At 36.9% G+C, this 18,125-nt stretch overlaps 1 protein-coding gene across 1 annotated transcript; it reads right to left on the bottom strand.

The window, feature by feature from the left end:
- Positions 1-619: 619 nt before the first annotated feature.
- On the bottom strand, positions 620-8,148 carry LOC139137624 (uncharacterized). Its single transcript, XM_070705817.1, has 6 exons — positions 7,292-8,148; positions 5,991-6,085; positions 4,507-5,314; positions 3,654-3,864; positions 2,986-3,096; positions 620-2,603 (listed from the first exon to the last, which is right to left on the bottom strand). Exons 3-6 carry the CDS (start codon positions 4,894-4,896, stop codon positions 2,170-2,172), a joined length of 1,146 nt encoding a protein of 381 aa, XP_070561918.1. The 5' UTR covers positions 4,897-5,314; positions 5,991-6,085; positions 7,292-8,148; the 3' UTR covers positions 620-2,169.
- Positions 8,149-18,125: the final 9,977 nt, after the last annotated feature.

The raw sequence follows: 18,125 nt of genomic DNA, 5'->3' as shown, positions 1-18,125 counted from the left end.
TCAAAACCTGTCAGGGAATATTGTCATTTTTTAATATAATATGCTCTGATCAATTATATCAATAAATATCGACAGAAAAAGGGGGGTTCCCCATTACTTTTGAAGTTTGAGGGTCCCTAAGGTACCCCTACCCCATGTTTTTTCAACCAAAAAGGGCCTTTTTCTCACATTTTGACACTTTCAGCAAAGGAACATGCTCAAAACCTGATTTTTGAATATATTGTTTCTTTGATCAATTATGTCAACAAAAACAAGAGGGAAAAGTGGGTTTGGCTAGGTACATGCTCAAAAATTATCAGACAATATTGTCATTTTTCTGATTTTTGCTTACGTTGTTGCATTGGTTATATATCAACAAATATTGAGGAAGTTTCAAGTGTTATTTTTTGAGTTACAGGGTGTCCTTTACACAAGTGTAGAAAAAAGAGCATAAGCAGCGTTTGACTGATTGATAATGTTGCTTTATTGCTTACTTCATATATGCTTACATCATAGTATGATATCTTCTTATATAATCAATATTATATAATAAATATTTTATATCAATATTTTATAAATATTATGCTGTATTTATTTATTTGCTCCGGAGTGATTAAAAGATGAAGAATGAATCATCAACACCAAAACACTGTGTATACATACTAAAAGTATTTCAAGGTACAATACATTGTTTAGTAAGGCATCAAGGTACATGTACAATACATTGTTTAGTAAGGCATAGTTAGATGCCATAATGCCAAGAGTAGTATGTACAATAAATATTCTACAAAATCTTTCAGTACTGTCTCAACAGCTCTGCATGACCTGTAAATGATCTCTGAATGACTGGTTTATATGCAAATAGATATTCAAATGTGTAAAATGATTTGAAGTCATGAGAAAAATTTGTAATTGGAATACTGGTATGACTATGATAGTGAACAGAGTGTTGACATGAGTGACATTTCCAAACCAGCTGAGAAAAACATAGGGCCAATGTCCCTGAAGCTACTAGAGACATGGATACAAAATCGAGCATTTCCTGACTGTATGAAATTATCTCACTAAGATCATCCTAGGGACCTGTAAACTGAATATTTATACCAGCTGTTTTGAAAAAACAAGCGACCCAACAGTCGACACAGCTCTGCTGTGTTCTGTAGAGAATAACTTTTTGTGACACATGTATTGATGAAGTAGGTGGATATATTTGATAGCTCATTTCAGGATGGCCTGACCAAAAATGGCAAAATTAGCTGCAAAAATACAAAATTGAAGATTTCATCATAATTTCAATATATTACATTAAGATAAATATCAAATCAGTAAGTACTGCGGTTCTCAAGATATTTGAGTAGACAGACACCTCACAAACGGACATACATACATACATACATACTGATGACGGACGCCGGACGGATACCCATCCCAATAGCTTCTATAGACTATAGTCTACTGCAATACATATACAGCAATTTGGCATGTCAGAACTTTTTGTACAAGATAATCTTCCAAATTCTATGGACGTCTACAGTCTTGGCTAGGCTCAGCGGTACTGTGTTTGTATTTGCATCCCTTCCGTATTTGTAAGATCACTTTAGGTAGGGTCTTTCAAATTGCTGTTATTGGGTGAAAAAGTATTCATTCTCGGGTCAAGAATAGTTTTCAACAGTAATGAATGTACTCAGTATTTCACTTATTATTTATACTTAAGTTTGCTAATACCATTGAGATGGGTTTGTCATGTCAGGAGAACTTTAACAATTAAAGTAATCAAATATCTAATACAAGTCAGCATGGAGTTTTCCATAAATTTCAAAGTTATGATGCTAGACAAACAGTATTGATTCTGTGAGAAAAAAATTTACAAATATTATTGATAACTTTTTTGGATTTTGTCACCCTTTCTTTTCTATTTTGATTTTTCTCTTTCAACAATGATTCAATGCCTTCTTCACCTTTCCTGTGGAATGCAAGCTCTAAATGGCCCATAGCAAGGCCACTGCTTGCAATTTTCTTACACATACATTTACTTATACACCCTTTGAGTTCAAGAGGATGTAAGGTTTGCATGTTTGGCTTGTTACCTTTGCATGCTCTACAGACTCCCTGACAAACTCCCATGTAAATGTAAACTCATCGAAAGATGGCTGCACCTTTTCAATAAGTTTTTTCAAAGCTTCACATCTGCTAAAGCATCATGTGCACTGAACTTTCTCCAACAAATTTTGAAACGAGTGCAACTTGTGAGTACTTTTCACATTCCGGATATGAGGTCTTAAAGACTTTATATGAATCAACAAAGCCAGCAATGTGTGAAGACAATTGATCAACCATATCTGTTGCTACAGCAGCATTATATAAAACTCTACAATCAAATGACTTGATGTTATGTCCAACCAGAATACAAGGTTCTGGTCCAAGAAAGTCACACAATGTCAACAATGCTTGTTTTACTGGTACTGCACTGACAGGTTTTCCATTCTGTGTTAGCATTCCATTTTTCATTGCCAGACCGGTCACTCTTGATGCTGGTTCACTTATTGGAATCCTAGGTATCACATACACATTCAGACACCCTTTTGGTCCAACAGCTGCAAGCTGTGTTATGTGTGATGTTCTTGCTGAAAAAGAAAAAAAAATCATGACAAATGGCTAGATTTGTTTATGTTATTTTGGATTACAGTAAATTTCAATGAAAATTTCATTTGCTGTGTCAGACTTTGCCCTGGGAGATAAGTAATAAACTGAAACTGACACTTGAGGCATTGATTGGCTTATTGTTGGTATGAAAATAATGTCATCTGCCTATTGTCTGTAAACCATTGCTGATTTTGATAAGCAAGTCATGATCATTAAAACAATGCTGGCAGAAATTTGAATCATGGATGAATTGTTCTGTTTCCAGTAAAAATGTGCTTCAGTTTAATGATTGATCTGTGTGTGTACAGTCCAATAGCCATAAAAAACACCACATATTATCACATTGATAACAACAACACCTACCTAATCCAGTGGTCTCCAGGTCAAAATACACTACAGGTTGATCAGTCAATTCTATTGGTCGTGGAACTGGTTCTGTAGAAGGGGAAGGTATCTCCTGTATATCTTGGGTTTCTGAATAAAAAAATAGAAGCAGATGCAGATAAAATATATGGGAATGAATGATTCAGTTTTTACTTCTCATGAAATAGAATATTAACAAAACAGTAAAACCTATGGTCCATGGTTCAATGTTTTAGGTATTTGGCAAATATCAAACTTTAAGCAGACATGAACTGAGTAACTAGTTCTACAATTATGCAAATAACAAAATTGCCATCCAGCAAATGATAGAGTACATCAGGTCACTCAATGACTATGTGCACACTTGCAGATGAAATGGTACATGTCATACTGTAAGCATTAGGTTTTTGTGTGATCATTTACAATATTACCACATCAATGAATGTCAAACTTACTACAGACCTTCATGCACATGTTTCATCAGTTTTATGACATTGAGTTGAAAGGTAAATCAGTATATGCATGGAGCCATATCAATACAAACATTCAACTATTAGCACTTTAGAGTTATTTTACATTGATTCTAAAATCATTCATCTACATCTATCTGAATCCAAACTTTCATTCACATCAATTATAAACAAGGACTAGATTAAACAAGTAATTACTTTGAACAAGGTCAATTCCTGTTGTGTATGTGTCACCTTCACGGAGTTCTTGGACACTCTGTTTTAAATACTTGTTTGCCTTCAGCTCGATACGACGTTTTTTGGCACACCGGGTCTGGCTCTTCATCCGTCTCTTTCTTTCTTGATTATCCAGATAGGACGCACGTGACACACAATACTTCCCTGGAGACATGCCAATCCGTTCATTTACCTATGGCAAAACAATGACAAGTTTACAATAACATCAGTATATTGTAATACTTCCCTGGAGACATGCCAATCCGTTCATTTACCTATGGCAAAACAATGACAAGTTTACAATAACATCAGTATAAATTTTTTTAATACTTTTTTGTCGTGTTGTTAACTGAAGTGGGCTGTCTCAACTCCAGTTTGAAATTATTTATGGTCATAAGATACAATTTCTTGTATTTACGAAAAACTCATAGAATAGAAGTAATTATACTGCATGGCTAGGGAAAGTGTGAGAATACAACTCCAAAAGCCAACACTTCAGGGTATATTTGTGATAAGCAGAACCATATAAATAGCATCCTAAACAGATCCAAATTGATGATACTATGAAAAGAAGTAGTATCATTGTCCCTGAAAAATTCTATAAATATGTGCCACGACCATTAAAGCAATGTGTAGATTGATGCTAACTCGATCCACATCACATGATCACTGGGCTGGTTTGAAATAATGCTTGTAATTCTGGGGAATATAACACTTGAGTCACATTATGACCAGTCCAGTGTTACTGTCAGCTTATGAAAAACTAGCGTTTCTGTGCACTGCAAAGACATCACGTTTGGGTATATTTTGCCATACAGACTACACAATCACTTACCGAAGAGACATAACTGTAACCATCATTTTTTTGGAGAACTGCTGCACCAACTCTGAAATTCAAACTGTCAGATCCAGCATAGCAGCATGACTTGGGAGCTTTCGAAGCAACAATGTTGTTGAAGTTTTCATTTGCTTGGGTACTATCTGTATTTGCCAACTTATCAGCCGCACACTGAAAACCTTCAAACACAGAATTAAGTTCTTCCTTTAAGACTGGATCATTAAGTGGTCGACCATATGGAAGTGATTTGAACTTGTAGTTGGCTCCTTTATGTAAATAACCACACCAACTACCATCACAGTACTGGTGTTCACCAAATGGATGAAAAGAGAGTGCTTTAAGGCCCATTCTGATACCATTTGCATTTCCTTGGTTTTGTTTCAGCATGTAGCTGAAACATTTCTGTAGATATTTGATAACTTTAACAGTTAATGTTCTATGTTTGGCTTGCAGGGCATATAGTTTGTTGCCAAGAATCTTTTTCAGGTGATTAAAGTCTGACTTCTTTTCAATCCTTTCATCAACTTCTTTGTGAACTCTAGTATTGTAGCAGAATCTTCATCACCAACAACTGCTCCGACACATACGGTACTGTCACCCAAAGATGAACCATGAACATTGTTTACAAGTTCAACAACCATATCGGCTTCCATACCCTTTGAGCTTCCATACCAATTGTGTCTACAGTCATGCTCCCTTGGCTCTTTACCATAACGTGCTGCAGTACTACACATGTGGCATGTTTTTGAGCGCACAGAATATCCTAGCACTTTTCCACTTTTGGTACCAATCATACTACAATGGCCTGTAAGAGAAAAGAATTTTCCTAAATCTTTTAGCTAAAAATATCACAGTGTCAATGGCACTGAAATGTGTGTTTCAAAAGGGTCAGCATGTTAGACATACCAAAAAAAGGAGCCAATAATACTCTTAGTTGTGGATATACAGCATTGTTTTCAACAGTTATCTAAGCATACACAAAGATACTGTGAGAGAGCAATTAGGATTTATCTCTGCCAACATCTCTCTGTATGTGCCTAAATGGTTTCCAGTATGTCAACGTATCATTGTATGGCTGTGATCCTGCCAGCATGTATAATTTTTAACTCTGCGTATGGAAAGTGCGTTTTTGTATGAATTTTTTTCACTGACACTCCTCTTTTTTAGGAAAAATGTCTCTTTACTGTCAATGCCTAATCATTAACAGGACATACAATGACCATCAGGGAAGGTAAATATGTCACTACTGTGAAATGAAATCCTCATCCATACAAATAGTATTTTGCAAACAAATCATTGACTCTTATATTTTATTCTTGTTTAGATTTCATAGTTGCTTTTTTCAAGTTGAACACTTACTGCTTATTGCTAAACTTTTCCTAACTACAAATACATTCCGGTAAATCAAAAGAATGAACGCTTCAGATATATTTTCTGGATTATACATGTTTTTGATGAAATTCAACTTTCAAAACACATACCTGACAAACTGTTGAAACTCCTTCCACTACCTCGTGTTTGCCAAGCACCATCAACACTGACATCAACACTAATGTCGTTGGAAATTACATCTCCCCTACAAGTACAATGAAATAAAAAAATAATACTTTACTGACCTACATATGAAAATATGCTCAACTGTTCAGAATTGAGCAATTCAACACAGCCTTTCTAGATTAAGCTAGTACAACTGTCATGCAGCATATTTACTATGAATTTAAAATCCAGGCCTAGATTGATCAATCAACAGTGGAATGTATTTTGTCATGCCAAAAAATATACAATTCAAATTATTTTATACTATTGAGTAGAACAAGAGGATATCATTGTCTTTTATATTTTAATGCAACAACCAAATTTGCAAGTTGGACAATAAAAACTAGCTATTGTATAATTTTATGGGTTTTAAGAGTAAAGCATAAAACAAAAAAGTTAATGTTGAAAGTACAACAACAGAATATATAAGGAAAATAAGTATATCTTACCAAACAAAACTAAAAAAAAGAATAGTTATAATGGTTAGAATATTCTGTGTTTATGTAACAATAGCTGAGCTTATATGGTTTTCAAAAACTAAAATCATATAAATTTTTCATTTTTAAAGGTATCGACTCTAAAATTGTCTTTACAACATTAAAATGTATTGTTTCAAAAGATAATCTACTTTAGACTATAAAATAAATACAGTTATATGTAGATCACTAATTTAAGGTAAACCTGTCTTTGTTGGCCTCTGCTTCTTTCATCAAAGCTACTTCAGTTGATTCCTTAGCTGATGCTTCTATCACACTGCCTACTTCTCTTTCCCTAAGTTTTATTGTGTTTTTGCTAATTGGTGGTATGTTGATTGACGTCAGTAAATTGTTAATTTTCCTCTCACCTATACCTGAATGTATCATGCCTATGAAATAACACAATGGAAAAGATGTGGCTAGCGACAAACATTGGGTATACCAAAAGATGAAGACATAATTCTTGGGAGTCTAAGCAAACACAAATGTATCATAGCATCGAGAGCTCGAGAGTTCTCTGCGGACACTAATCTACGAAATATTTCACGTAACAGTGAAAATCGAGAGACAATGTGATTTGCGGAAACAAACGGCGATCGTTTTTTTGCTCAGAAAGAGTGACAATACACAAAACAAAGCCACTACTGACACGGTCTCAGCTTGCGCGTGACATTTTATATCAAACCATCCGTTCGCTTTGAGGTAAACGATCGACTTGACACTCGCGCGCGTGCATGAAACAAAAAAAAGTGTAAAAAATTCGTACTTACCGATTGCAAGTTTGGTATTTACATCCCAAATCTTTTTATTTGGTCCGTGTCTCAGGCCAAGGGGAACCACGTTGACAAAATTACAAATGAGGTTGCAACACCTGACAAGCAGCCAGCCACCCAGACCATGTCGAGTCTCGCCGATAGTGTCGGTCATCCGTAACGGCATGCTGCATTGCTTGCAGCCAGATAAACCATCTGCAAGGATACCAAGATCAACAATTCGCCTACCATCTCTCCACGTGGCACTGTAGGTTGTTGGCCGCCAAGGATCGTAGTCTTCATCATATTCGCATATGACTACTTCATTGCTGGGTTCCGGAACCGAGTTGCACGAGCCAACATAGCAATGGTCGTCAGCCGTTGTGGCCGCAGTCGACTCGACAAGAGTATCAGACTTTAAACTTTCATGACTAGAGGATTGCCATTTATCCTTGAGGGCCTCAGAAACTCTTCTGGCTCTGTTTTGTGTTGCTTTGGTAGTGAATCTACCGGTGACTTTCAGCCGACTGGCACGACCAAACGACATAGTTTCACTGCTAGCTGGCGTACGTTTGCGCGACGTAGTTTGACGGCTAATGGCGGCATAATACGCAGGTCCGAGTCCATTTACGGTACCTTCTTAAATCGATCACATCGATGCCAATATCATGAAAATTTACAATTTTTTATCGTCACATAATAGTTTTGATCATTCATAACAAGCCATCATCAAGTTAATACGTTTACCTTCATTTATGCGTAACACAGCCTATATTTAAGATGTCGCAAATAATCTCGTTTTGCGATATTTAGCTCACTCTGCTACGACATAAATATTGCGCAACACCTGCGCAGACGTCGATTTTCGTACATAGTCCCCGTCCTTAATACCAGAAATAAATGACATTTATGGTATTCAATTATTATAATGCAGACATCTCCGCGTGGTGTAGTGGTTAGTGGGAGGGTCTTTAATTCTGGCGTCCTGGCTTCGATTCTTTGATAGGCATAGACTAAAAAATATAATGTGTAGTAAAACTTGCGAGACATATTCAAAGGTATATTATGTGACACCCATCACGAGACAGTACTAGAAAAGATGCACACACGTACAGTCTGTGATTCTCCGGGAACCCTTTTTTCATCATTTCCATTTTAAATCACTTTCGACAAAGCAATATTGTCGTTATAAATAGTATTACGGGTAAATATCCTGATGGTAAATGTCTCTATGGTAAATGGTTGGTGGTAATTAGCCGCGGTGTAAATGTCTTGTGGTGATTGTCCAGATGGTATTTGTCTGGTTGGTAACTGTCCTAAAATAATAGGTCCTATCAAATCTACAGCTACCCTCTTAAATGGGGTGTCAAGTAGCGGCATTTTCCAAAGTGTAACATACCAACCTTTACTCGCTGACACACATCACATGATCGACAATACCGTACAATATTATCATGTATACTAGGCCAATAAAAGTGTTTAAGAATTTTATCAGAAGTTTTCTTTGCTCCTAAGTGGCCAGCAAGCACAGAGTCGTTTCCAAGCCTCATTACTTCATCGCGAATTTCTTGGGCACCACTGTAAACATCCGTCGCTGTTCTATCTTTGGTGATTCAAATTCCCTGTAAATCAACCCTTTGCTCATAATAAAACGGGAAAAATTACTCGCACAACTCACTCTCTCTTTACCTGACTGCACCAATCTTGAACTCGTTTCAAAGTCAGGTCAGTCCGTTGGGCTTCTTTGAGCACTTCTACATTAACTTTTTCCTTTTAACACTCTGAATCAATCATAGGGCGGGCGTGCTTCCCTTGGGCTATTGCCTGAGCCATAGTCTGCACAGCTTATGCCACCTCAATCCCAACATTTATCTCAAGCACACTTGCATCAGAACTCTCATGTTTCACTAATCAACTAGGATTAGGATTCTGGGCTCTCTAGCTCTGTCAAAATCCCCTATGGTTAAGTCATATATCAGTGTCTGCATACACAATGCATCAACTTCACTTCGATAGTAGGGTGTGTTAGTATTTTATCTAGCCACTGGAGCTCTCCTACAGGTACCGCCCATCTTCACACAAGGCTGGACCTCCCCCGTCAGTTGAGTAGATTTTACCAAATCACTCCTCACTACCACACCTCTACATCCACTTTAACGCAATACCTTAATCTGGACATCATAGATAATGCCTTCAACAATGGGCATACCAAAAACTCTTGAATTAGGGCGTGAAATGCTAGCCACGCTAACTATAGGCAATTCGTGATCACATTTTATCACAACTTTGTCCTTATCACTTAAGCGTGGATGCCTACCCTTTTCTGATTATTTTAAAATAACACACATATTGCTGATTCCTGCTAAACTAGGGAGTCAGTTTGTATGGAAGTTTCGTCACTGTCTACTTCCAGCTTCAAGGCAGCAGTCTACAAACTGACTATTAAATCCCCGACTCCTACATTGAGCAATTCAACCAATCAAATCAATCAATCAAACATAATTTAAATAGCGCCAGGATCCAAGAAAAAATATCTGTTCAATGACGCTTAGAAGATTTGGTCCGCACAGTAAGCTAGTTTGAGGAGAAGTGTATTCAATTTGTTTTTAAATGTTTCCAGATTTGATTATTGACGAATTTCTTGTGGTAAGTCATTCCACAGTTTTGGAGCACAATTAGAGAAAGCACGGCTGCCATATGTCTTGTTGTAGTATGTTTTTGTGGCCAACAAGCCCTTGTTCGCCGATCGGAGAGAGCGTTGAGGTGTGTATGGCTTAATTAAATCAATGATATCTCCTGGGATTTTATTATGCAGAGCTTTGTAGGTAAGCAGTAGTAGCAACCAATGTAGATCCCGAAGGATTGTGATATCGTGTGAATTTCCTGGAAGCAATTAGATGGACAACTTGTCCACACTTAAAAGAAATTCTTGATTCTTTCTTATTATCCTGACCTTCTCGAGATTGTTTACTGGTGCAGCCCCTAAAACCCTAGAAGTTATTATTTGAGGTCCCCTGGCTGTTCTTATTGAATGTAATTTGCCTAGCGTCTCTATGTCGATCTGCAAGTTTGATCATTCCCTCTTAAACGTTAGATGTTACTCTTTCAGGCAAGAATAAAGTTCTGTATCACAAGGTTGCACACAGCGTCTCAGTGTTCAGTTTTGTACACAATGTCGCAGTGTCCAGTGTCCGGGTGCAGCGGAGTTTAGAGTGGTCAGTAGTGTGGTTTCACTGATCTTGTAGGCTCATTTTCAGGCACATGGTTGCAGAGGACTTTCCAGTCAGGTATCCATCGTCCTGGTGCTATCACTTCCTCACTGCAATTAATTCTCCTCTATGCTACTAACTGGAGCATTTATTTATGCCAACCCAGGTGCACAGTTCCAAATACTGTACTATTCATCCACTGGAATAATTAATTCATGGTCATTGTTCTCACTGATCCATCCCACTTACCTGTACCCCAAATGTTCATAAGCTGTCTCAGAGCTCTTATCAGTAACATATGCAATCAAGCACTGCTCCCATGGTGATGAGCGATTCAAGTTCGATGAAGCCATTTACTAGAATTCTGACAATCTCACCACCTCTATATACATGGAGATTGACCTAACTACTATAACCATCTATCAGAATGACGAGAGACAAGGCACATAGCACAGAACAAACCACGCACGTTTGATAATTTGTGACACATTTGTAACCATCTTATTCTAATTATGTACATTTATTTCACTTTAAAACATCTGTCAATGCACAGATATTGCTAGTTTAAATTGGACAAATATTGTTCATAGTTTTCTCAATGAGTACCATATGTAGTGAGTCAACATTTTAAAATCCAAAAATCAAATTTCCTGTTCTTGTTTTGAATTTTATTGGCAGAAAGACAGGTTTCATTTCTTGTTGTTGGAGGGACATATCTTCATAAGGTCGCAAGATTGTGACTGACATGTCCTCATAAAGGTGCACCATTATGTTTCCCATGTTGTGTTACTCAGTTTTACATACATATCCTAGAAAAGGCGAGTTAGCAATAAGAAATTCAAACCTAGTAAAATATGCTGGATAGTAATCTCACTGATCAATTTATCGAACAGCAAGTAGCACTTTCGAAATGACAGAATTTGCGTTTGACAAAGAAGGACACAGCATCAAATATGTTGACTTCTGATCGCATGCTTTTCAAAATGTAATCTGTCAATGGTAACATATATCCCCTAGTGTACCAGATTCGAAAAACATCACAAATGCCAGACTAAGATTCAGTAATGCGCATGCAATGCATTGTTCGGCTGTGTATCGAAGTTTGATAGTCATTTCACCCGCGTCGCAACCTTCCTTCGAATTCACACGTTTTTCTGTCTTTCTTGTCTTGTGACATTCTTATTCAGTGTGTAAATAATTGCAACCAATTTGCACACAAACACAAGAGCTGTATCGTCAGTGTAACATCGGGAAGCCTCTTTAGCAAGAACATCCTTTTATACCGATTTAGAGGTACAAATCACATTAAGCACATGAGTTAGGATTGAGGTTAAGATACTCTGTTGAGTCACATTACATATACTCTACAGTCTCCCAATCTCAGTGAGCGTTGTTTCACAAGCTAAGTAAGTTACAAATACTTTCATAATTTGAGGAAGATGAAAACTAGTCTTACTTTGTTTTGTTTTTTCTGTATGTTTCTTTTGTAGACATCTTTTCACCTGATACGCTGTGTCAACATAGCCAACGCAATAAACAGAATATATATATATATATATATATATATATATATATATATATATATATATATATATATATATATATATATATATATATATATATATATAATTATAATTTATATCGAACGTGGGGGTGCTTATGTGTTCGAAGTTTGGAAAGGGGGTCACTCTGTGTCCGAACTTGGAATGAGGGGCTGGGGGTTAGCCACTTTTTGACGTCGGCAAATAATAATCAAGTGCCCTACTGCCCTGGCCGAAGAAACTGACCAGTCCTTAAATAGCTCTGACAACATATGTTCAAGTGCAAAGAAGGGGGTAGGGGTCGATGGCATGGTATCATTGTTCTTAGATTCCAATGAGAATTCACGATAGACCCTCTATGGCGGAACGATACCTGTTAAGATAGTGTAGACTGAAAAATGGGGAAAAATAGGAGGATACATATTAAGTGATACCCTTGATGGTCAGACGGGCACTGTGTACAGTGGAGAGTGCCCACGTATAAAACTGTCGCCCTTTAAGTTCTGTAAATGACGTGATATCAGTAGCATGACAGAACACGGTATCATAATCGCAATTGTATCTCCGACTACTTCCCTTTAAAATGTTTAATTCATCCAGACCTCATGCCCGGCTTTGCGGCTCAGTTCGGTAGTGGCAATACCAGCACATACTCTTTGATAAGGAATCACTATTGTTGCAAACATTAAGTTCAAAGTCGAACATGAGACTTATCACAGTTATGCCAATATGTAAACCGAATCAGCACACAGAAACAGTCCCATGCATGTATATTAACATATAACTTAAAGGGGCAATCCTCTATCGCTTATTCTCGTATTGTTAGTTGTTGACATTGGGTACTTCATATGTGATTTTGGTCCTTTGATCTCCTTTGAAAGTTATACACAGTTAGTCAATTTTCTGACAGAGATATAGCTCAAAACAACCAGCTCATCTAAAGTCACAGCTTCTTATATATATTCTTCACAAGTGGTTTTTTTTTGGTTTTTTGCTGCTTACGTATAGCCAGCGAACTTGATGGATTTCAAATCAAAATGTTATTGGTGCAGAGTCATCTACATGTACGTATAGCATGATTCTTTATTTGAGAGATATTTCAAGGGTTATCCAACTGATTACCACATCCTGTACGTTTGAAAAATCCTTCTTGCTATGTAATTCACACACTACATGCTAGTAGGACTAAAAATTAATACTATGGTGCTAATTAAAACATATCTTTCAAGGAAGAAATTTACAGTCATAACGCAAGATCCGAGTTCGCTAGTATGTTGCGACTTCCACAATAATGCATACTGTACCTACTTGAGTGAAGTTTTGAACTCGGTAGTGATACCTGTCATTTTGTGAACAAAGGTTGAACAATGCTACCTTTTGTAAATTCCTTATCATTATTTATATGTCAATAATTTGGTCGTCCAAGGAAAGCTCAGAAACATGAAAAGCACTTGATTGGCTTGAAAATCCGCTTGGATACTTCAGGTTTCTGTACGATGTAGTCTATGCGAAGATCCTCACCTGACGAGGTTGAATTGGATAATGGCGCATAAGACGTCACGGTACCTGAATCATGTGACCTACCCAATTTCCGTTCTGCAAATTCTTAGAAAGCGTGATTTTCACCAGTAGAATGGATCTACAATATGGGAAGTATGGAATGAGAGGTATAAATACTTGTAGAGAAATACAAAGACATCTGAACTACGACCTTAGGGCCATAACGCTACCGGACAATCGCTATCAGAAGTAAGGACGTGATAAGTATGGTAAATAGATATTGCACACACAAGCAACAGTACAAAGTGCACTATATCGGCGCATTGCAAGTATGGAGTGCCGATTCCTTGGGTGTCTATCTTTGCTAAATTTGAAGCTCTAGGTGATATTAACGGCAATGTGAAAAGGCTCAACTTACAGGCTCTTCCATATGGAAAGAAATCGCCGCACATATCACCACTGTCCTAAAAACTGTTATTTACGAATGTCGGGCTGGATACTAAATCTCCATAGCACATCTTTCAACCAATACCGGAAAGTCACAGAATTTCTTCCTTGCTTCTCTTTGCGTATTTTATTTTCACAGAATCTGAAGGCTGTACACTTTAGGGTGATAATCTGACTGCCTTGTTTTAAATTTAACCCTGCACTGAATATGTGAGCAAAGTCCTAACACAAAGCAGTGGTTCAGCAACCGGATGCGGAGGGATAACATCACTCCTTAACTTTCTGAAATGTGATGATTATAGACTTCAACTTTAACTAAAAGACTCAGCGAGAATGACAATTTCACTTACAAAATAAAAATTGATCTACTCAAAATCAAAGAATAATGTGAAAAGACTATAATTTTCGTTTTGGCCATACGTCATATCTTAGTAAAATATTGAGGTTCTACATTTTTTGAACATACAGGTGTGTTTCTAAAGAGAATAAAGGAAAACTGAGATGATGATAGTGTGAGTTCAGTAACCTTTAATTTCTAATTGTAAACCATAACTATTATGAGGGTTTCAGATTTACAGTCAAAAGTACAATGGCTCTCAAGCATTAACGTATTTGATCACCGGTGGTGGTACAGTGTCAGGGTACAGCATTTTGTAAATCCTAGCAATTTGAATGGAGAATATTAACATTTTCTGGCCAAAAGATCACGTCTATATCCAAACCAATTGCTACGCTAAATGGCCAAAAGAAAAGTTTAAAACAACTTGTCTCACGTATATTTTACAAAGATTCTTATTCTATTCTGACGCCCATAAATGTATTCCAACATTCAATTTTTATCTTTTAATGCAATCAGTCGTAGAAGATGAATATGCACAACGTCAAGAGAGTTCGTAGTTGTCGGCTGCATGGATAAAAGCTTCTTGTACACTGGCAGCATCATAACCTTGGAACATTTTATCGTTTGGTTGGACTTTATATACCAGAAGAGCCCTCGTACTCGGGCTTTATCCTATACTTATCTTTGTTGGTATTGAGCAAATAAATGGCACATTATGTACACACTCCTGTAGATGCCGATTCGGACTAGTTTTTTATGTACTTTACGAATGAGTGTGCCAATAGTCTGCGACAAAACCTGGGAAATACAGTATAAAATAGAAACCTTTTTGGTCGATTAACCACAAATAGTGCAATTCTCGATACATTAAACAGAAACACACTCAATCATGAACTGATTCTTGACCATTTAGTCAGTGGTTGCAATCAGTGTGCTAAGACAAAACTTGGAATAATACAGTGAAACTGTTGATAGTTCAAACTTAAACACAATACATCAAGAACTGATTCTTGACCATTTAGTCAGTGGTTACAATCAATGTGAAAAGACAAAACTGGGAAAAGTACAGTTTAACTCTTGACAGTTTACACAAATACACTATCCATCGTAAACTGATTCTTGACCATTTAGTCAGTGGTTGCAATCGGTGTGCTAAAACAAAACTTGGAATAATACAGTGCAACAGTTGATAGTTTAAACCCTTAACACAATCAATCGTGAACTAATTCCTGTTCATTTTGTCAGAATTAGGCTTGTACCATTCGTTCCACGGATATGATGACATCAACCCAAGAGGGCATTACTTTACAAAATCACATTGACACGTCACTGAAGTTGTGTTGCTCTGTACAATCTGATAAAATAAACAAGTAAGAAAAAAGAATATAAAACTTTCTTCTCTGGCCGTCTCATCAGAAATGATTGCAGACACAAGGAATATAGGATCAAAAAAAGTAATGAAACGTTTAAAAACAGAAAATGAAAGTGTGTTATCTGAACGTCTAATTGAATATGATAGCAAACGTGGAGAATATAGGTTCGAAAAGAAAGTACTTTAAGAGTATGCTGGTTTTATTATGAAGTCCGACGTCCGTCACGATCAGACCCTCAAAGAGGAGCATCATAGTAGTTAGCGATTGAAACAAAAACAAGGTTGTCTCTGACATCAAATGCTAATACTTGAAAACATTCACGTTATAAGGCAATATCGCATGACATCAGCATAATACGATTTGTTGATTATAAAATTGACCTACTATAAGACACGTATAGCAAAGATGATTAAGCAATAAAGCACACCAAGCGACGGTATACCACGAGATTTTGACCAGTTCACGACATATATGCACGAGCGATAGCGAGTGCATATATTAAGTGAACTGGTCAAAATCGAGTGGTATACCGTTGCTGGGTGTGATTTATTGCTATTATATCATAACAGTATATTGAAATTCTGGCGCGGAACATAAAAACGGATTTTTGCGCATATGCCAGCCGTGGTATATTGCCTGTATACCACGGTTCTTTTCGCGTCTCGACCAATCAGATCGCTGTATTTGCGCCATCAATATACTGGTATGATATAATTATAAATAAATTACATATTTTCCAACTGAGTGATTAGATATCGAAATTTCTTATGCAGGTTAACTTTACCCAGCATCCATCTGCTTGCCAGCTTTCATTCATTTTGCTCCAGTATCGACAGAACGACACCTTTACGTCGACTGACCCGCGAACCTCAGAGTGTTTGCTGGCATCACCTTGCATGTGAAATAGAAACATTTGACAAAAATGTTGTGAAAGGGAAATCAAAACAAAATGCTTTGAAAATGATCTAAAGGTTGATAATCGTGTCCTCCGTTAATATAGGTCAACATACATATACCTGATCTTTTCGGATATCATCAGAAGTTGATTTGCATAATAAAAAGATGCTCATGAACACACTTGCCATTGACTAATACTTTCAATACATCAAAATAATTTCGTACATCCATTTAGAAAATCGTCAGCTACGATCTACTCACCAAGTTTAAGTAGAAGGTAAATGTTACCGCCGTCTCTTTGAACATAGAACACTGATGATCTTAATCCCTTCAGAGACCAATGTTGATCATAGACTGTCTCATTCGGTGTACTGTTAGACTGAATAAAGAGATCTAATACTGCCGCTGGCTCAGTTGACGTCACAGTTATCTTGACAACGCTGTCCCTTATCGTGTTGTTAAATTCGGCGCCAAAGGAAGCATTTCCAATCAAACTAAATGTTTCGGATGAATCATGAACTTCAATTTCTTCTCTGTCGTCCGTCAATTTAATCGAATAGACCAGTGATTCAAGCGGAAGTTCCTCGTTAGATTCGTTCAGAAACTCCAAAGTGACAACAGGCAATTCATGTAAGAAGTCTGCAGTATTCCATATGTACGGATTGGTCAGAAATGTGATAAACTATAACGTGAGAGCAATATATGAGAACACAGAATATTTCCATGATATGACAACATTGTATAACAGCGACAGACGGACAGACAGACACATGACTCAGATACACACATAACGCTCTACTTCAAGCATAGAGCACTGTAATTTCCAACGAGAACATCTACCCCCCGCACACATATTATATTTATATATATATATATATATATATATATATATATATATATATATATATATATTCAGCATATACATCCATTTTTGTTGCTAAGGAGTGATGCAGCTGTATATCTTGTTGATATTATTCCGCTTTTTGGCCATTCGACTTCACAGTTTAAAAGTATTTACATCGTCAGACTCAGTGTCCTCCTATATTTCTGTTACTGTTTTGCCTAAATAGAACTCGTTTAAACGACCTACTCGAAAGCCTAACTCTCTTCAAAGAATCTTGTACTTTGTATCAGAAACTGATACAGCAGCACCGTCTCTGTCGTGTTTTTTCAGTGGTGTAGTCAGATTACTGTGGCTCATTTTGGTTATAATTGATATAATTCACTACCTAATTATTAAAACTCGTCACTAGCGGCTCTGTCATGATGCTCTGTCGATCAGGACCGTACTCTTCAACAGCGTAGACAAATTGAATACACCGTAAGGGGTAAAAAGTGTCGATCGCAATATGTCAATGCATTCGTTTGTTTATTTTTGGTAAAACCGCTTGAAATGCCTCAAAACTGAAAGCAAAAACAAAATTTTGACCACTAATGATGTTTCAGGGTCATAAACCCTTTTTCGTGTACGCTAAGATGTAAGTAGTTCCGGTTGCAGTGAAAATGTGATTTATATTTTAACAATCCTGCAAAATGCGGGTTTGT

This window comes from Ptychodera flava, chromosome 7 (assembly GCF_041260155.1).
Source record: "Ptychodera flava strain L36383 chromosome 7, AS_Pfla_20210202, whole genome shotgun sequence".
NCBI lineage: Eukaryota > Metazoa > Hemichordata > Enteropneusta > Ptychoderidae > Ptychodera > Ptychodera flava.
The sequence above is the reverse complement of the archived record's forward strand: the minus strand, read 5'-3'. Positions and strand labels throughout refer to the sequence as shown.

What these genes read in the sequence shown, in the direction of transcription:
- LOC139137624 (XM_070705817.1), bottom strand. Translation starts at nt 4,896, where the DNA reads ATGCTGAAACAAAACCAAGGAAATGCAAATGGTATCAGAATGGGCCTT. An exon ending in GTTACAGTTATGTCTCTTCG is followed by an intron (nt 3,865 to 4,506) that starts GTAAGTGATTGT and finishes GTTTTGCCATAG; the next exon opens with GTAAATGAACGGATTGGCAT. An exon ending in CCTGGAGACCACTGGATTAG is followed by an intron (nt 2,604 to 2,985) that starts GTAGGTGTTGTT and finishes TTTCTTTTTCAG; the next exon opens with CAAGAACATCACACATAACA.